Here is a 21183-nt window from a genome sequence, read left to right on the forward strand (position 1 = left end):
TTGGTTCAGGCAATTTGTTTGAGTTAACTTGTTGTTTATGATATGATACACATGTGTGTATTCGACTTTCTAGCAGACCATAATGTTTGTAGACTGTTTAATTTATCTACTTGGGTAAGCTGAATTGTTTGAATCATCATGCATTGTGTTGTATTTACCCGCAGATTAAATAAACCTGTAAGTAAAAGATTAATTGTTTAATATAATGAGAAAATGGAGGTATAGTTGTATATCCTGTACTTATGTTTTTGATGACAGGATCCCTATGAAGACCAGTAAGAATACCTGTTAACCTTAATGGATGCATTAATAATGTAAGGTTACTCATGTACCTTTTGTTTATTATAACTAGTTATGGTCTGCATGGCAATGTATGAATTTGTTTGTTTTATACAGAAATCATCATCCCATCCTATCATCTGTTAATCTCAGCCACTCAATAAATGGTTAAAATGGCTCTTGGATCCTTGTGTTTGAATGTGCACACCAGCTAGAGGTTCTACGGTCCACATTCTTTTTTTCATCAACCTATACTATGATATATTTATTCCTGGCAGGGATAATAATATAAAAATACTTGTTTGCATAAGTATAACCTGCCTTTAATAGGATACAGTTGTGTGGTGGTGTGGCTAATGGACCTTTTTCACAGCAGCCATTTTGACATGAAATATTACAGCAAACAATGATACTAATTAAGCTTCCATTACATTCAGGTCAAACAGAGTCAGGGTGCTGCTGTTGTCAGTCCTTCCAGGATTTCACAGACTTTTTGGGGGATTGCTACAGAGAAGAACGTTCCAAGCAACGTGGTAAAAACTTGATTAAAAAGTGCAAGTCAGGAGTTGGATACAGGTCATTGGACATGCCTTGGAGTTCAGCTTCATCCATCATTAGGAAATGGAAAGAGTATGAAACAGAAGTCAAACCGAGTGAGAGACATACAGACTCCATATAGACTAAAAGCTGAAACTGAAAGTGAATCCTAAATCCTAAATGATCACTTGAGTACTTCCACAAGCAAGTATGTTACATTTGTGATTAGTTCGGATCACTTTATCTGTTTTCATTTTGACCTTGAGGAGACGTTTTCTGTTGATCATTGTCCAAAAATAGCCACATTAAATGTACTTTGAATCAATGTTGTGAAACAATAAAACATGAAAACTTCCAAAGGGAGGTGAATATTTTTTATAGGTCCTGCTTTCAGTGTGAACTGACTTAAAAAATCTGAAGTAGCAATTCAACCAGTCGGGAGTTGACCACCCCAATATATACGTGTCCCTGTGCTACAGATAGATCAACCTGTAATATAATTAATTCTACACTGGACCTATTGACAGTAGAAGAATATGGTTGGACTCTATGGTCCAAGTGTTTAATATTACATATAAATGACAAGTGGAATAAATAATCCCATCCACAGATAAAAGTAAAATATAGGTAAAATATATGAACCAACAAATTGTGAAATAATGTAATTAGTTACCACTTATGATTAAGACACTTAATTTTATCCCTCTTATTTTAGTAGTAACTGTGTTTTTTTGTGTTTTATATATATATAAAACACTATAAAACTACGGAGCCCCTCTGGTGACATTGGATGAAAAAAAAAAAATAATGCGTGGCCACGTATTAGCATCTCGTGGCCACGAGATAGTAATGCGTGGCCACACATTACTATCTCGTGGCCACGAGATAATAACGCGTGGCCACAAGATAGTTAATGCGCGGCCACGAGATAATTAATGCGTGGTCGCGAGATAGTTAATGCGTGGTCACGAGATAGTTATTGTAGTCATCCCATGCAGACTGTTGGTTTTATCATGGACAAGTTTGATTTAATTTCATTTTATTTTAATATAGGAATGAATTACAATGACATACTTCAGTCACTTGTGGCAAGGCGTGGAGTAATTCTTAGCGAGAGACTCGGAGCCCCTATGGTGACATTGGATGAAAAAAAAAAATAATGCGTGGCCACGCATTACTATCTCGTGGCCACGAGATAATAATGCGTGGCCACGAGATAGTAATGCGTGGCCACGCATTATTTTTTTTTCATCCAATGTCACCAGAGGGGCTCCGTATAAAACACTCTATATATATATATATATATATATATATTACATTATTATACCTACTATATGTATACATACATATATTTATACATATGTATGTATGTATGTATGTATGTATTAGTATTGCATTTTTTTTTTAAATTTAGTTTCCAAAAGCAGTTTGCTAATTTCAGTTTAGTTTTTATTGTTTTAAAGTTTTTAGTTATTTTTTTGGCAATTCGGCATCTCGTCTGTTATGAGATCACCTGGTATTTGACCGCAGAAATGATCATTCTTGTCCCTCGGTGCTGTCCGTAGTTTCCGACAACATTAAGATGGCCGCTACCACTGCTAGAAAGGGACCAGAATTATCTAAAGCTGAGTACCTAAAACGTTATTTATCCGCTGATGAAAATGGCAAGAAGTCAAAGGGGAAGTTAAAAAAGAAGAGGCCAGCTCCTGAGAAAGGGTGAGCATGTATGATGTTTTAATCGCTCTGTTGGCGGCCATGTTGTGTGTGTGTCAGCCGTTAAGCTAACTGTTTACGCTTGCTGCCTGAACTCCTTCTTTTTCAGTGTTTGAAGCGTGACTTGACTAAATTTTACTTCTCCTATTCAAGACTTAAAATAGTAGACGATGACATAGACTGGAAACAGATGGTCAAAGAGGAGGAGATTGAAGAGGACGAAGAGGAAGCTCCAGTGGTGAGTACTTAGCCTAGCTGTAACTGTCTAGAAGGGAACCCCAGACTCGTGAAGGGTCTCGCGATGGTGAATATCGTAATCATAAACATGAGCATCGCCAAATCTTTTATGTCACTAAACCTACCCAGATTCTAACCACAGCGTTGTCATACTATTAAACATAATTAGTTTGTACAAGATGCACAGTGAAGAAGTAACGCCCACAAATCTCGCGAGAGTTTCGCAATTCAAGGGTTTCCTTCTAGACGTGACCCTGTGTTTATTCATCTGTAGTGACTAGCCCGCTGACATAAACATGACGTGCTTTGAATTGTTATACAGTGGCAAGAAAAAGTATGGGAACCTTTTGGAATTTCATGGTTTTCTGCATGAATTTGTAATAAAATGTGATCTGATCGTCATCTAAGTCAAGGGTATTGACAAATATAATGTGCCTAAAATAATAACACAAAAAATCCTAACTGGTTGACCCCCTCATGGCAGCAATAACCTCAACCAGGTGCTTCCTGCTTTAGCTCTGTCACATTCTTTGGACATCTCGTGTGTATGGCTCTCTTAAAGTCATTCAGTAGCATCTCTATTGGGTTGAGGTCTGGGCTCTGACTTGGCCACTGCAAAAGGTGGATTTTGTTTTTCTGAAGCCATTCTGTTGTAGACTTGCTCCGGTATTTTGGGTCATTGTCCTGTTGCATCACCCAACTTCTACAGAGTTTCAGCTGACATGCAGACATTTTCACAGTATCCTGAAGATCTTTTTGATAAACTTGGGAATTCATCTTCCCCTCAATGATTGCAAGCTGGTGAGGCCCTGATGCAACAAAGCAGGCCCAAATCATGATGTTTCCTCCACCATACTTTACGGTTGGAATGATGTCTTCATGATGATATGCAGTGCCCTTTTTATGCCAGATGTAGTGCTGTGTGTTCTTTCCAAATAGTTAAATCTTTGTTTCATCAGTCCACAAAACATTATGCCAATACCGCTGTGGAGTGTCAGTGTGCTCTTTCGCAAACTTCAGGCGTGCAGCAGTGTTCTTTTTAGTAAGCAGCAGCTTCCTTCGTGGTGTCCTGCCATAGACACCCTGCTTGTTCAATGTTTTACGTACTGTAGACTCATGAACACAGATGTTAGCCAGTGCCAATGACACCTTCAAATCTTTGGCTATCACTCAGGGTCGTTTCTTTACCTCATTGATGAGTCTTCGTTGTGCTCTTGGGGTCATTTTGACTGGGCGACCACTTCTTGGTAGAGTAGCCACAGTCCCACAGTGTCTCCATTTGTAGATCGTTTGCTTAACTGTAGACTGGTGAATTTCTTAAGTCTTTGAAATCACTTTGTAACCCTTTCCAGCTTTATGTAAATCAACAATTCTTGATCGTAGATCCTCTGAAAGCTCTTTTTGGCGAGGCATGGCTCACATAAGCATATTCTTCTTGTGTGGAGCAAACTCAAAAAGTTTGAGTGGTTTTGATCAGTCAAAGTAACTCTAGTCCACACCTCCAAACTCATTTCTTAACAAGACTCCAGGTATGTTAACACCTGACTCCAATTAGCTTTTTTGAGGTCATTAACTCAAGGGTTCACATACTTTTTCCACTGGCACTGTCAGGTTTTTATGGTTGTTCTCAATAAAGAGAATGAATGTCCCTGGACAGGTCACTCTTGAAAAAAGACATTTTAATCTTGATTAGGCTTTTACCTCGTTACATAAAAGATGTATATGAATCTCTTGTGTTGTCCTCGAAGATTGCGGAGGTGATTGATGAGAGACCAGATGAAGTGAAACAGCTTGAAGCCTTCAGAACCAGCAATAGATGGAAAGTGATTGGAGGTAACTGTTATTTGTGAAGGAAGAATAGAGAATTGTTATCACTGCAGTGGTTTGAAAAAGTGTATTACCTTGAGTCTTCTCTCCTAATAGCTGGTGAAAACGAAGCCGCAGAAGAGGGGGAGGGAAGAGAGCATCAATATCTAGAGCCTGTGACATCAAGCAGGAGTCGCCATGATTCGCCAGAGCTATCATCAAAGAGACGGAGACTTGATTCTCCTGTCAGAAAGACCCGACATGATTCTCCAGACACATCTCCCCCAAGAAGAGGTCGCCGTGACTCCCCAGACATATCCCCTCCCAGAAGAGGTCGCCATGACTCCCCAGACATATCCCCTCCCAGGAGAGGTCGCCATGACTCCCCAGACATATCCCCTCCCAGAAGAGGTCGTCATGACTCCCCAGACATATCCCCTCCCAGAAGAGGTCGCCATGACTCCCCAGACATATCCCCTCCCAGAAGAGGTCGCCATGACTCCCCAGACATATCCCCTCCCAGAAGAGGTCGCCATGACTCGCCAGACTTATCACCTCCAAGACAACACTCTGGGAAATCGGGGAAGGCGCTAAGTAAAGGTGAGAGATAATAAGTAATTTTTGAGTCTGAACCTGATCTCTTTCTGCATAGGGCAAAATGATTTTAACAAAAATAAAAACGTCACAACAACCAGATGACCATACAACATCAGTAGTATATTATCATATTTGTTTATCGAAATCTATTTGAAATATATATTAATTCATATTCATCAAATGTGATTGCTTGATAATGAAGTATCACACTGAAACATTATTCTCATTTTGCTGAAACTCTAAGTAGAGATGTAACAATAACAAAAATTCAAGGTATGATAATAACCACAAGAAAACAATACAATATATATTTACAGCGATATTTAAAAAAAAAAAACAGAAAAAAGAACAGCTTGAAAAAAGGCTCCTTATTATATAATAAATCTGTCATAGCTCTGTTGGGCAGGTTAGGATGTAGACGTTTCTCATGCAAGGTCTTTAAAGGTGGACTTCACAATTTAACATATACCTGTCAAAATAACATTTAGTTTCACATGAACATCAAAGAAGCTGGACTGTTTTGAGACTACAATAGCAGCTTCAAGTAGTAGAAACCAATCATCAAAAACAAAGTGCGGCTGCCCCCTCAGGCACAGAAGCACCATGCCTCAGGTACCAACAACACGCTAACTCTGAAGATGCTTTATCAGACACTCGATCGTTCCAGGACTCTGCAGGTGGAAAGACTGCGGCAACTCTAGTGCTCAACAGGGCTGTGTGCTTAGCCCACTCCTGTTCACACTGTGCACCAATGACTGCAGCCCCTGACATGGAGAAAACTGTTGTGAAGTTTGCACATGACACCACCATCATTGTCTGGTTTTCAAACAACGAGACTTCATATCAGGGGGAGTTGTGCTCAGAAAGCAGCCTACTGCGATGTCCGCTAAACCAAAGAGCTGATTGTTCATTTTCAGAGAAAGGAGACAGAGATGCCCAACCTTGTCTATATAAATGGAGCTGCTGAAAAGATAATACCCACCCCAACCACTGCCTGTTCACCCAGTGCAAGTGAAATCCAACATGTTCTGCCTTAAGTATTTCAGATGTCATTGCTTTGTAGTCTTAATTTGAATGACAATATCATTTGATAAGTAATAACTATAACTATATAAATATATTTATTGGCCAGCATCATCCACTCCTAGGTTTTTTACTGTAGTCTTATGACTTATTGCGCATTAGAAGAGTACTTTTGTTCCAAGTGTTTAGTTATATAAACATTTAACTATACAGTTATTTCTTTTTCAGATTCATCCCCCACCAGAAAAAAGCCCAGCTCATCATCAAGAAAAAAATTTGATCCTCAGAGGTCTCAGAACAGACATGACTCAGACTCTGACCTGTCACCTCCACGAAAAAAGCCACAAAAGAGAGAAGCTTCAGACTCTGACCAATCTCCTCCAAGGATGCGCTCCAAAACAAAACGAGGCTCTGATTCTGACCAGTCACCACCCAGGAGGCGGCCGCACAGTGGAAAGGACTCAGATGGGGATCTGTCACCACCGCGTAGACCTGGCCAGTCACAGGTGAGCTAATTATGTCCAGAGGGAAGTGCAAAGATTAATATGAAATCTGATTTGCCTGAACTTGCTGTGTATATGCAATGTCCAATCGATCAGACTCATGCAGTTTTACTTTTTTTTTTCTCAGGGTCCAAGGATGCTGTCTGGTGGGAAAGCAGGTCTGGTTTCTGTTGAAGTTTTAAGGAAAGAGCAGGAGGACAACCGACGAAGAGAAAGAAACAACCAGCCGCTAGAAGGTTGGCTCAGTTTTTTGCTTTTAAAAGGATTATTCAGATTATAAGACATGGGGTTGATGCAGTTATCATTCAGATGACATTTTATAACCATTTTATTGCTGTGATTAGATGAATCCCGTAATGCCCAGACGGTGTTCCGAGACAAGAGCGGTAAAAGGAGGGATTTAGATTCGGAGAGAGAAGAACAGAGGAGGAAGGCTGGAGAAAAAGCGGCAAAAGATGAGAAATATGCCCAGTGGGGGAAAGGGTAAATCCGCATAAAATTTTCACACATTAGAGAACGTGATTGTGACCGCATAAACACTTGTAATGTGTTATGTGCTGACCGCATGATTAGAGTCAGTTTGTGTTTATAGGTTGGCCCAAAGCCAGATGCATCAGCAGAAACTTGAGGATGCACTGCACGAGGCCCAGAAGCCGCTGGCACGTCACTGTGATGACGAGGATCTGGACCGTATGTTGAGAGAACAGGAAAGGGAGGGAGATCCAATGGCTGCGATGCTCAGACGGAAAAAGGAACGCAACACGAAGACACAAGGTTTTAAGGATTTTATATTTCTGTACCTCAGGTTGACTGATGGAAAATAGCCTTTATCACTTATAGAGTATATTATAACCCATCTTTTTTTTTTTTTTTTTTTTCCCAGAGAAACCTCGATATAAAGGCCCAGCGCCACCTCCAAACCGCTTCAATATTCTACCAGGTTATCGCTGGGATGGAGTTGACAGGTACACAATGTGATGCTTTTGTAATGTGGTGAATGTGACCTTGGGCCTCATGCAGGAGGACATGCAAACAAATTTCCCCGGTATTTCTGTTCACATCCACGATTTATTCTTATTTTGTAATTGCCCTTTGGGTGTCATGCAGCAACATTTTCTTACCTTGTCTCTTTTATTTTGTCTAAATTTCCTGTGAAAAGAAAAATAAGAGAAGTCAACTCCAGATGCACCAAACATTCTTAATCATCCACATCTGCTCTTACTCTGGGGTGCTGAATGATGAATCCCACTTGATCATAAAATGGAGGCGTGTGGCCAATTGTATGTTATTTGTATAAGCAATGCCCCCTAAACACTATATGAGGGCAGGTGTTGTCCTTTGTGCAAATAGACTGGCCACCCAAAAAAAAGGCTGTAACAGCAAGACCTTCAGAACTAGTAAGTAAGTAATCATGTCAGTAGGAAAATTAAAATCCATGGAAAATAGCAAAAAATCTGTGATGCTGTAAATTAAACTTAGTAATTAATAAATTCTAATTAAATAAATATTAATACATCAATTGTGTTTTAATTTGTTGGATCAAATGGTTGGTGGTAAAGGAAAAGAAGTTAAACTTTGCCATTTTTATCAACTGATCAAATTTCTTTTTACACTTTTATTTTAAATATTTAACAGTAGTATTTTTTTTTTAATGTATTTAGTTATATTTTTCACTTGTCTGATAACCTTTTAGTTTCTGGGCTTGATAGATAGACTTGTTCAAATGACTTGTTTTGTTCTCTGACCAACAGTTTAAAACCCCTAAACTACTGAATTTAAAATGATATTAAATAGATAAAAGCAAGATTCTCACATTGAATATTGTCTTAATAGATAAGAAAAGTAAATTATATTAAATTATACATAGTAATTAGAAATATTTTTAAAACTTTAAATGTTTCCTTGCATTTGACAGACAAATGGTGGACTGTAAAGATTAAAAAACCAAAACAAAAATGAGACAGTTTGTTTGTAAATGGCTTCCTGCATAAGGTCCAATAATCATGATCACAATTTTGGTTTCTACTTTGAATTGATGGGGAGTTTTTTTTTTAATAAATGATTGAGTTGGGGTTGTTATTGCTAAAATAACAGTGGAATTTGATCTTTGTCTTTGTCTCGCAGGTCAAATGGATTTGAACAGAAACGCTACACGCGGATGGCAGATAAAAAAGCCGTCCAGGAGGCAGCCTATAAATGGAGTGTGGAGGACATGTAATGGCGATCGGAAACTGATGTAGGAGGAGTGCAGCTGAAGAGCAGGACGGCTCATCATTTACAGATTTAGTTTGACAAATCATTGAGACAGATCCATGCTGTTGAAACAACTGCAGATAAGACACATCTACTCAATGGAACTGTAATTTTGAAATATACCTTTCCAACAGTTTGACACTGAACAAGGGACATCAGAATATAACAAACTGAAAATCTAAATGTAAACATAACTGTACAAAGACAACATCTCTATGATTTTGTGATGATTAATTCAATGTGAAGTCAAAACAGATGTGTTTTTCACTGTTTTATTAAATGTTTTTTTTGTACAATGTTGCAGTGTGTTGTAATATTTAATAGTGGTTGAGGTATTTAATTAATTTTGTTTATTTAGAATGGCATTTTCTCTTTTACTTAAATGCAGGTGTAACTAATAACTGTAAAGTGGTTGCATGCCAAGTGCTTCAGTGTCAGGACCATGGTGTGGTGAATGCAGGCTCACTGGCACACCTGAATGGACACACCTATCATTAATATTATTATTTACAAATGTGTTTCTCTGCCACATCAGCCATGAGAAAAGCTTTTTAACACTTTCTGGTAAACATATCCTGGTTCCAGACTTAAAGGGACAGCTCACCCCAAAATCACAAACATTCCTCTTACCTGTAGTGCTGTTTATCCACCTAGATTGTTTTGGTGTTCTACTTCTCCCTACTATATTTTAGAGAAGACCAGCGTCTCTATGGCCAATATCTCCTAAACAACTGACTTTTTCATTTTGGGGGTGAACTGTCCCTTCAAGAATTGAAGGTCTGAAATATGCAGTAATTCAAATTCTGAATAAAAATGGTCATTCCCTCACAATATGAAACTATCAGGCCCCACCAACAAAGCAGAAAATGCTGATCTTTGCACACGGAAGCACAAGTGTAATAAATAATGTTAATGACGGCCTTTCAACAGTCGAGTAACCTGTCAGTGAGCCGGTGTTTATGACTGTGGAGCTGGAACACCTGAATGAAACTGACTCATCATCATACACTGTAGTTGGTGTGGTGATGACAGCATTACGACACAGGAATGTAAATCCAGCGGTGGAAAGAGAACTGAAAATCCATGCTCAAGTACAAGTACTGTATGCTGATCCCACTGGAGGGGGAAATTCAGCATGTATTCAAGGTGGATGTAGAGACGTAGAACTCATGGGATGTGTTTAATCAGTCTTTTATTAATTTCTTGCATATTAAAGTAACACAGATCTGCCAAAGCAAGTTCTATTCTAAATGAAGCAATTAAATAATAAAATTGGAGGGCACATGTGCACGCAGCGACCGGCAGTGAGTGAGTGTGGATTGCTTGCGTTGTTGTTGTTTTTAACCTGAAGCTAAAACATTTCTTTCAGAGCACTCAAAAACTCCAAGCTGTTGTGTAAAAATTGGCAGGTGCAAAAACAAGAATTTCACATTTCTTCCCCCGAAAATACAACATGCATCATAATTCTCACCTGCATCATGTTTGTTAATATAGCTTAATGATGCAAGGTTCCTCACTGCTGTGGAAGCCCCAAGTAGATGACCCTGGAATAACACTGGCAGCACTGCAACCAGACTGACCAGCTGGACAGACAGTGAGAGGCACCCTAGTAAACCATTATTTGACTGAGGGTCTATTGATCAATAAAAACAGCAGTATGCTGACAAAACAGTCATGTTACAGTGGGTTTTTTTGTTTGTCTTTTTCCAGAAAGACGCTTAATTGGTAGTAATAAGTTAGTAATAAATCTGTGTTTACGAAATGTTACTTTGACTTTACTGGATCACAATGATCTTATCTGACAATTCTTTGAAAAACCAGCTCAGAATTTACATGACCAGTTTGATTATGGATGGCAAAAAAATGATCACCAAATCAGATTCAGATTAAAAATTTTGGCATACTGGTCCCACATAATTCTGATCCAAAATCTTTGAAATACTGGCCCCGGGATCTCAACCGTAATCGCGTAGGAACCTTTAAACGCGACAGATTAGAACTCGTTTCCTTCCGGAATGTTTTTCCTGATGCACACGGTAGTGAATGCTACTTTCTGCTGGGGGACAACAAACATTCAAAGAGCATTATGGGCATCTGTAGCTAATTATCGACTAATGAGGTGAAACAAGCGCCCTGGTTTTGAAGAAGGAGACTCTGTGACTTGATTCAGGGTAAACATGGCGGAGTGGAGTCCGATAGCGAAGCTGTACGACCCGCTGAAAGCTGGCAGCATCGACGGGACGGACGTGGATCCCCATGACCGGGCGGTGTGGAGGGCTATGGGTTCCCGCTATAAGCCCAACAAAGGTGTAGTTGGAGACCCGCTGCTCACCCTGTTTGTGTCCCGTCTGAACCCGCAGACCACAGAGGACAAACTGCACCAGGTGTTCTCCAAGTACGGAGACATCCAGCGGCTCCGGCTGGTGCGGGACATCGTGACGGGCTTCTCCAAAGGGTACGCCTTCATTGAGTACAAGGAGGAGCGGAGTGTGGTCCGGGCCCGCCGGGACGCCAATAAGCTGGTGGTGGACCAGCACGAGGTGTTTGTGGACTTTGAACAGGAGAGGACCCTCAAAGGGTGGGTCCCCCGGCGGCTTGGCGGCGGGCAGGGAGGGAAGAAAGAGTCCGGGCAGCTGCGGTTCGGCGGCAGGGACAGACCTTTCCGTAAGCCCATCAACCTCGGGGTCGGTCCGGTGCAGGAACGGGGAGGAGGAGGAGGTGCAGGTGGAGGGAGGGAGTGGGACAGACAAAGAGACAGGGAGGACCGGGAACGACACAGAGAAGCTGAGTGGGGCAGCAGAGGGAGGAGAGATGACCGAGACAGAGGCAGAGAGAGGGATGACCGCAGACACGGAGACAGGAGCAGACACCGGGACAGGAGATGAAGCCCACAGTAAAAAAAAAAAAAAACGACTGGAGATGACTCCAAAGTAGTGACCTCACCGGTCCATAGGGTATCTGTGACAGATGTTGAGATACACATTCCAGCTGTGACTGTCAGAGCTTGTGGTTTGCACACAGGGGACTGGACTATGGAAATGATCAATGATTGTAACATCAGCGTTCAACTTTAAGAGGTTTTTATTTTCACTTGGTCAGAAATCTGCTCACCCAAAGTTAGTTTTTACTTGCACCTATGTAAATTGTTTTATTTATTAGCAGTTATCAAATGTAGAGCTGCAGGAATTAACGCAATTATTAAACTAATTGCCAACTTTTTTGATTATCTATTAATTGGTTTGTTAAATGTGAATATTTTCTGGTGTCTTTACACCTCTGTGACAATTAACTGAATATCTTTGGGTTGTGAACAATTTTCTGACTTTTATAGACCAGACAACTTTTGATTAATGTGGAAAGTGATCAACAGATTAATGAATAATGCAAATAATCATTAAATGAAAGACTTGAAAAATAGGTCCACACATGTGAAGCACATGGACGTGTGTCCGTAAGATTGTGACAGGATTATTAATCAATTAATCAAGAAAATTATCGACAATGCAAATAATCATTAGTCGCAGTCTTAATCAAATAAAAACAAAGACCTTGGTTAATTGTCATGTTTAATCTAGGGCAGCAACTAACGAATATTTTCATTTTTGATTAATCTGCTGATTATTTTCTAGATGAGTAAATTAATCATTTGGTCTGTAAAATGTCAGAAAGAAGTGAAATATGTCCATCCCAGTTGCCACAGTGATGTGTCTTTTTTGTCAGTCCAAAGCCCCAAGATATTCAGTGTATTGTGATAATAAACAGAACAAAGCAGCAGATCTCCATGTTTGAGAGACTTAAAACAGCACATTCTGTCATTTTACTTGAAAAATTATTATAATGATCAATCACTTATCAGATTGTTTATTTTTCTGTCAGCTGACTAATTGATTACTCAAATAATCATTGCAGCTCTAGTTTAATCTTTATTTGAGTAAAGGTATCAGAACAAGGACACAGTGTGTCATAGAGGCAAAGCAACAAACATTTATTGCATTTTGAATTGCATTATGACAGTCTCTGTCCTTGTACCCCAGGGACTTGTTAACTTGTGTTTGTCAGGTTGGAAGGGCTACAAAAATGTGTTTACATGTTTCACTTCACAGATCGAGCAAGTGAGCTGCTAGATTTATTAAGCTGTCATGGCATTTTACTTGCCCTGCTGGCCTCGGCTGGTACTCCTGTATTTCAGTATTTCTCAGGGAATCTGAAGTAATACATTTTGTAGTGTAAACTGAGCAGTTAAACAGTATATTAACTCAAATGCTAGACATTTTTTATGATGCTGATGTTATCGAGTCAAGTGATGCCTTACAAGCACCAAAATATAATTGGATAAAATGCCATTATTTTTTATTATACTCCTCCAAAGTACACATAAGTCTGAATGAATCTCTTACACATTTTCTCTTTTCATAACAAAGACAAATTACTTTTTGTTTTGAAATCAAATACATGCCTATTACAGTGTTTTGGGGCATTATTGCAGCATCATACTTGGTAAAAAGTTACAGATGAGGGTTGCACACTGAGTCTTTACACAAGGAAAAAAACAAATAAACCCAACAACATTGTTACACAGTGGTGTCACGTTCCTCATTCCCAGTCCAAAAGTCACAAAGATTGTCCTCTATTGTTATTAGGGGTTGCAATTTACTCTGTGAAAGAGGCCATTGATCGTGATTTTATGTGTTTAATATAGCTTCAACCAAGTGAAGGTGAGCAATTTGAATTCTAAAAGTTACAACTCCATCAGTTCCCATCAAAACTTATTAGGGGTCCAAGCAGTGTTGCTTGCTGAGGACCTCTGCTGTTTTTGTTATGATTATTCTTTCTTCTCATTATTATTTTTCTTTGCTAAAAGTGTTTGTGCTGCAAAAACTGTATGTAAAAAATTGGCAGGTAGGTTGCAAATTCCACCCAGTACTCAGGTGCTGTAACAATAAAATTTAGGTTTTTGCAGCTATCTTGAAAATGGTGTGAGGTAGACAAAAAATTCTTTCACCATTTTAATTAATGAGTTCATCTGCATCTTTGTTTAATTAGTCCTCTGCCTTTAAAATGTCAAATTTAAAGACTTTTCCACACTTTTAGTGTCCATAGTTCGATTGAAAAGTTATCCATCTCTCTGACTTGTGCTGCTCATTGAAGCAGATCTTGTCTCAGTTATGAGTCACTGGGTGGATTGTTTTCTCTCAAGCTGGCTGCAAGTATGTCTGAAGTCTGAAGCGTTACACAATCAGTCCATTAAGTCATATCCAGTGACTTCATGCACTGGACACATCATCAGTCCAGTAAGTCATCACAGTGACCTGCTGCTGGGAAATTCATCACTTGTTACCCAATAAAGAGCTAAATCTGAAAAAAATAGTTGGTGCCCAAAACAACTACTTCCTTAGTAACACTACCAAAGTAAACAAAGAAAACAAATGTGTGCCATTAAAGGGTGCATACTCAATAAAGAATATATTTCCAGGCATTCACACACTGTACTGGATGTGGTTTGAGAAGGAGAACTCATCACCACATCTGATGCAAGCCTCTAACTTCCGTTTGACTCCGATTAGACAATAGTGGGAAAAGTGAGATTGTATGAGGTACTTATGTGTAGTTAGTGTATTACCTACAGTAAATTATGGTCAGCAAGTCTCCAGTTTGCAGAGGCAGCAGGAATAACAGTGTAGGAAGCTAAACAATGAACTGGTGTTGTCAGGGTCGGCTGCAAAATGTATTATAGACACAGAAAAAAAATCAATATCAGTTTATGTGTTTGGCATATTACGAATATTTCCACCCTTTTACTTTGCCATCATACAACCTTTTCCAACAGGAAACCACCATTATATAAACTTCTCTCCAAAGTAACCAGACTCCTTTGGTAAAATCATGTGTGACCCTGTCCACAGAAGTGCATTTCTCAGATTCCTACCCCAGTCCTTCCTCAAAGTGGGGGTGTGACTATGGATAAACGCCTCATACAAACCCACTTCAAGTAGTCAGAACTACTGTATCTTTGAAAAGTCATGCATAATTGTGACACGTTTGGGAAAAGACAGTAGAATTGATGCAAAGATACACACATAATGCATAAAAGTCACCAAAACTGTCATGCTTTCCACTGGTTTATTAAATCACCTTTAATGTTGTCATTGTATTAAATGATTATAACAAGTTACAACTGATAGGGATTGAAATCAATATGATGGAATTAGACATTTGTTGCATTCTGTAAAAATATGGACATTATTATGACTATTTTATTATCGCCATATTTTACTAAAGGTGTGCTGAGTGACATGTTACAAGAGTCTGAGAGAGTCTTCTGTCATTCAGAGGTCATGTTTGGTTGTCTGGACGAGGCCACTCTGAACCTGCCAGCATACCTGGGATCCACGATGGGCCAACCAGGGAAAGCCTCTCTTTGGACTGTGCTGAACTCAATCCTGTGAAACAAAAGGTCACGCTTTATTTTAGAGTACACCAATAAGACTTAAAGAAAGAATTAAATGAGACAAAAACAACAAATATGTTATTTATTAGACAGTTAACAAACACAGCCTAAACAGATGCCACACACCTAACGGTACACAGATATGATATAAGAAGCTGTACTTTCAAAAACTAGAAATATCATATTCTTTATCAGATGTATTAAGCTTTTTATTTATCTATTGTATTAAGCTCTATTAGACTTTGTTAGAGGGCAAATACATTACAGCAGAACTGTACTGTAAAATAAAGTGTATTATTTCCCACTGTTAGACCATTCCAGTCAATGTCACTTTTGCATGTTTGTTGTCTCTCATCCTTGGTTTTAGAAATAATTCTTGCAACTGATCACTGATTTTAGATTATGGACCTCGGCCTGACTGACGGCGATATTTGGCTTCGACCACTGTCTGAGGTGCAACGCCGATTTTGGACAATGGACTTTATGAACCGCTGTGCTGGCTAAAACGGTGGCTGGTTACTCTAAACTAAACCAGGTAACTACAACAAAACACCAACAACAAACACTGATGCTTATGTCTTTGTTGAAATCACATTATCTGCTCACAGTTTTTTCAACAGGTCTGTGCAGTCACCCATAGATACAGTTTGACCATAGATCTGGTCACATTTTGTTTTTAGATAGGTAAGTAGCAGATCTATGTAATTTCACTTTTTGCAGTACAGTTCTGTTGTAATATCTCTAATAACATCTGATTAGGGTCTAATGAGGTTCTACTGTCTGATGAAGAACTTTATTTCTAGTTTTTGTCTAACTTGATACAAAGAACAGCTTAACATCTTATCAGTGAACTGTAAAATAAAAGTGCAACTTATAAAACACACAAACGAGCTGATCTCTAGATTCAACTATGGCAGACTGTGACACTGACAAACTGACTCTCTGACCTGAAGGCAGAGTTGATGCCGATGTTATCCGGCTGTGGGAGGGTGGGTGTTCGCCTCCTGCGGCAGGAGGATGGAGGAGGAAAATCCGTCTGATACTGGGACTGCATCTGGCTTGTGTCTTGTGTCTGATCGTGGTTGCTTTCGTGCTCATCCTCCCCTCGGTGTCTGTCCCTGCTGTTTCCTCTTCCTGTTTGTCTCGAGGATGTGAGGTGAGAGCGGTGGGACTCCTGCTGTGTGTTCTGGGCAACACGGTCTCCTGAAGGGTAATCATAAACTTGGTCAAGAGTTGCATTTCACACACAGTCATGAAATATCCCACTCAACATCCCATCTTTCTGTCCATAGAGTGAGTCTAAATGATTCCAAAATAAAGATCTAATTGTGATTATTTTGACTGATATTACAATCATGATTTGAATTGTGATATTGGAGGGAAATTATTTTTCTCTTTTCATTGAGAAATATTAAATGATTATGGTGTGATTTTTGCAGGTGTCTGGACCAAACAAAGATGATTTCTTAAGTTTGTGGAATATGATGTGTAGGTCAGGATATTATCTGCAGCACAACAATATTTTGACACATTTTGCCTTAAAAAAATTACAGTAGGCCTCAATCTGAGGGCTAAAAGGTTTACCACATTATATTGTTCCTGCTGTTCTAAATATGTTATTTATGTAAACTTAGTTGAGCCTTAAGAGAGAACCATCTTCTCCTGGCATCATGAGGCACAATAAAAATAAAAAGAAAGAAAGAATGAAGGTATTGCCTGCACACATACTACATGCCACAAAAGTTTAATAATCATTGTGCATTGTGTATATAATCACTCTTCCTCTAATCATCACTTATGACCCACTAGAAACGTGTGAAAAAACTTGGCCATGGTCAGGGACAGGTCACAGTTTGGGTTAAAAGCGTGCATTTGTTTTGGTCTTAGTTGCTGGTGCTCTACATCGACCCCTAGGGTAAATATCGTGTATAGCACCATTAATTACCACAGCTTTGTCATTCTTATTTGACGAGCCGGGAGGAGGGACCAGCCTTAAATGATGCATTTATAAACAGCAACTGACATATTCTACGCACTATATCTTTAATGACAGCGTAGCAATTATAACACAGAATGATTGATTAAATGTATAAATAAAAGAAAAAAATCATAAATTATTTTCCTAATCTCTGCCCTCACACACACAGCCCAAACCTTTTCCAGCACACACACATTTATATATCTACTAAACACAACACACAGCCTGGCATGCCTATTTTCAGCACTGAAACACTAACATGTCCATACAAACACAACTCAGAGCTTATCTTAAAACAGATACGATGAGTTTACGCTACGGGCTGAGATAAGACTGCAGACCTTTACCTCTGTCTGGCTGTGGGATGGGTCTAAAGCAGAAAGCTTCTCGTGATGTGGTCTCCATCTTAGCAGGGGTGTCCGGGTAGAGGAGAAATCCTGGGGCATATAAAAGTTTTCAAAACCTTTTCCTTTTAACAACCTACTCTGGAGTAATTCCAGTTAACACATCACAGCTGGACTAACTTTACGTTTGAGCTGGAAAACCCCCAAACAAACAGGTTATCCTTGTTTAAACCATAAAAATTATTGGTGTCAGTCATGGCTGATTTAGGCCCATTTACTTTGAATGCACTTTACCACATTCTGTCCACTGAAAGGACATTTTAGTGGGAATTTTACCATGTTTTCTCCACTTGAAAGAATCCTTAGAGGGCACTTCATCAGATTTTATCTACCACAGGGGCATCAAAGAGGGCACTTTTGCATCATTTTTTCAAACAGCAGGGTACCAGGGGATGATCAACCCCTTGCCCCGCCCCCCCCCGAGCACCACCTCCTTAAGTCCATGAGTGCTGTAATCAACATCATTACCTGCTACTGTTGGTGGTTCCCCCTTGTAGGGTCGACTGGGCATAAATAACTCATAGCGGCGACTGGGGTCTCGTAGTTTGGTATTTTTGATAAACATTTTGTCTGATGGCTCCCGTTGTTGTCTCACTGGCATCACCAGCTGCTCTGAATCTTTGGCATCTGGTACAACATATGCAGGTTTTCAGTTGTACACTGTAAAAAGATCATATGGGAATTTAGTGGAATGAACAAATATTAATAGTTAATTAAACTTAAAATGTATGGCATTTATTTTCAGAACACTTAAGAACTTATAAATACAAGTTCTACTAACTTGAAGCCTTTTGACTTGAAATGATGAGTTGACTGAATGTATTGTACAGAGCCGACTTCCCAGTATGCATTGTTGGAGAGTTAAAACGCTCTTTTTTAGTTTAAAGAAAACAAACATGATGGAAATTTGTTGTGTCTGTTAGGGATGTTAATGATTAATCATTTGTTGATTTATTGGCATTGCATAGCTATTTGTTGAATAAGGAAAATCCAGTTGCAACTTAAAATGAGAAGAAAATTTATTTTAAAAAAAAAAGAAGAGGGGGAAAAGATGTGTATTTTTTTAATCTCATCGATTACTAATGATTAATTGATTAATTGATTGTTTGTGTTTTAAGGTTAAGGAAAATGCACAAAATTTTCAACCCCAATGTCTCTAATTTACTTTAAGACAAGTCATTGTCAGTGCTGGGCAAGGTAGCACAAAGTGTAATAAGTTAGTTTTTATTAATTACTCCCTTAAATAGTAATGAAATTACTTTACTTATTACTTGGTATCAAAAGTAATTAGTTACTTTACTCATTATATGACTCTACTACTATACAACTACTACTACTACTACTATACTGCTGATCCAGTGAACTGTTAACACTCAAAAAACTTTTTTTGTTAGCTGTCCAGATGTCCAGATGAAATATTGACACTGTTTCCACCTGTAAAGCCTCTCTGCCTCATCTTCTATTCTGTGTTTAGTTTTTTGGCTAGCAGCTGATGCTGCACGTATACATCGTCATAAGAGCCTAAAGAGGTCAGAAAGTAACTTAGTAACTTAGAGTTACTTGGATTAATATACTGTTTTGGAAAATGTCATTCCATCCACTACATATTACTGGTCAAAGTAATAATATGCCCAGCACTGGTCATGGTTGCTTGTTTTCACAAAAATAAAAATAGTATTGAACTTAAAATGTAATATAGGTTTTTTAATATATTGTCTTTGTATCGATGCTGGAACAAAGTAAGCAGCTGCAGCTTTAAGTTCTTTATGTGAAATGAAGACCTGGGATTTTCAAACTGAGAAAATGTAAAAGGAAATCAAATTTGTTTGTATTATTAGTCTGTGTGACTGAAGAGTGTTTGGTTCAACTTAGTGTCTTAAGTTTATTGAACATGTTTTCAAAATCTGTCAAATTTTAAGCCAGTCTGGACACTAACTTTCAACTTTTTTTTTTTAAGTTAAAGCGAATAGTTTATTTCAATAATGAAGTAGAAAGTAGAAACAGCATTTAAAATATCACAGTTTGTATGTATTTCAAATAACATCTAGAACAAAGCCTCAAAACAACCCTGAAGAGAGTTATTTATTGTATTGCTTACCTTACATGAAGAAAAAACACAAGATGTGGTACAATTCTGCAGTGTTTCCCTATACTGTCTACATTTCTCTGTACTGTGTGTATGTGTGTTACAAAGCTATACACAGAGCTACTTAAAGCTTGTTTACTGCAGTAGTCATGGTGTTCTATTCTTCTCAGTGAGTGACAGATACAGTAGTTACCGACTGAGACAATAAAGCAGCTGGACCACCAACAGAGTGAATTGCAGTAGCTGTTTGAACGAATGGGGAACATGTTATGAAAGGTTTTATAGTACACTGTAAAAAAAAAAATTCTAACCTAAAAAAGTTAGTATTCAGGCTGCCTTAAAATTTAAGTTGACTGAATATGAAAAGAGAAGTTGAGGTAATTTTGTAGTGATTCAAAATAAACTTTTCTAGTCAAATAGATTTTATATTATTTCAGTTCAGGGGGTTTTATAACTCTCACACAATGCATGATGGGAAATCAGCTAATATTCTGATCATGTTTTTCTGGAAACTTAATTTAAAGAATTGATTGAACTTCTCACAGTGCATTCATTCAACTCAACATTTCAAGTCATAAGACCACAAGATAGAAGAACTTATGTTTATGAGTTATACATTTGCCGAGTATAAATACTAGAAACATTAAACTGAATTATCTTGAACAAATAAAACATATATATTTACAATGATGAGAAAGAATGAGCTGATTCTCCTAAAATTCTGTATGATTTCTTTTTATAATGAATAGGCCTGACTTAATACTGGAGCAAAAAAACAAGACAGACACTCCTCAAAGTGTTTTTACCTGAGGTTTTAAATGTCATGTCTTACATCAGCAAATCAAGTGAAGCAGCAAGTATAACAATGATAAAATACATTTGACTGCAGTTGTGTTGAGTCACACACCACGCCATCAAAAAAACAAAACAGAAAACATGGTGTCTTTTCAGTGGTTGCCCTGGAGCATTTGGCCAGCGCTCAGCAATGCACTGTGCCTCCCAGTGTTCAGCTGGCATATATCCCAACTATATTTCTCTCACATTAGAGGGCCTGTTTTGGCGTGTAACCTTTCAGTATGGGGATTTTATACTTGTACATAAATCATTTTACCTCATCTATTTTGAGGTATTCTGTGGTGAGAATGCTGCTACAAACTTGCATTATCTGTAGTTCATGTCTGCTGTGGGCTGAAGAAGGTAACACACCATCCTTATCTGTCACATACTGTCAGTATTGTGTATGCATATTTTCACTAGAGTATGAGAGAGATATTTTGAATCATGTCATACTGTGTACAGTGGCAGATTCATATCTTATC

At 38.6% G+C, this 21183-nt stretch overlaps 3 protein-coding genes across 3 annotated transcripts; 2 read left to right on the plus strand and 1 right to left on the minus strand.

Moving 5' to 3' along the window:
- Nucleotides 1–2372: 2372 nt before the first annotated feature.
- bud13 (BUD13 homolog) lies at nt 2373–9248 on the plus strand. The gene is made up of 10 exons (XM_084731204.1): nt 2373–2532; nt 2683–2767; nt 4515–4599; nt 4690–5172; nt 6421–6698; nt 6823–6931; nt 7040–7178; nt 7288–7469; nt 7579–7660; nt 8820–9248. The coding sequence occupies exons 1-10, from the start codon at nt 2399–2401 to the stop codon at nt 8911–8913; spliced, it is 1671 nt and encodes a 556-aa protein (XP_084587330.1). The 5' UTR covers nt 2373–2398; the 3' UTR covers nt 8914–9248.
- Nucleotides 9249–10838: 1590 nt separating this feature from the next.
- snrnp35 (small nuclear ribonucleoprotein 35 (U11/U12)) lies at nt 10839–11985 on the plus strand. The gene has a single exon (XM_084730295.1). It carries the CDS (start codon nt 11126–11128, stop codon nt 11831–11833), a length of 708 nt encoding a protein of 235 aa, XP_084586421.1. The 5' UTR covers nt 10839–11125; the 3' UTR covers nt 11834–11985.
- A 2935-nt stretch (nt 11986–14920) lies between these two features.
- Nucleotides 14921–18358, minus strand: LOC146318994 (uncharacterized). Its single transcript, XM_084730388.1, has 4 exons — nt 18247–18358; nt 17722–17811; nt 16344–16599; nt 14921–15388 (listed from the first exon to the last, which is right to left on the minus strand). Exons 1-4 carry the CDS (start codon nt 18341–18343, stop codon nt 15271–15273), a joined length of 561 nt encoding a protein of 186 aa, XP_084586514.1. The 5' UTR covers nt 18344–18358; the 3' UTR covers nt 14921–15270.
- Between the last annotated feature and the right edge of the window lie 2825 nt (nt 18359–21183).

Source organism: Lutjanus erythropterus, chromosome 11 (genome assembly GCF_056507025.1).
Source record: "Lutjanus erythropterus isolate fLutEry1 chromosome 11, fLutEry1.hap2, whole genome shotgun sequence".
Classification (NCBI taxonomy): Eukaryota; Metazoa; Chordata; class Actinopteri; order Lutjaniformes; family Lutjanidae; genus Lutjanus; species Lutjanus erythropterus.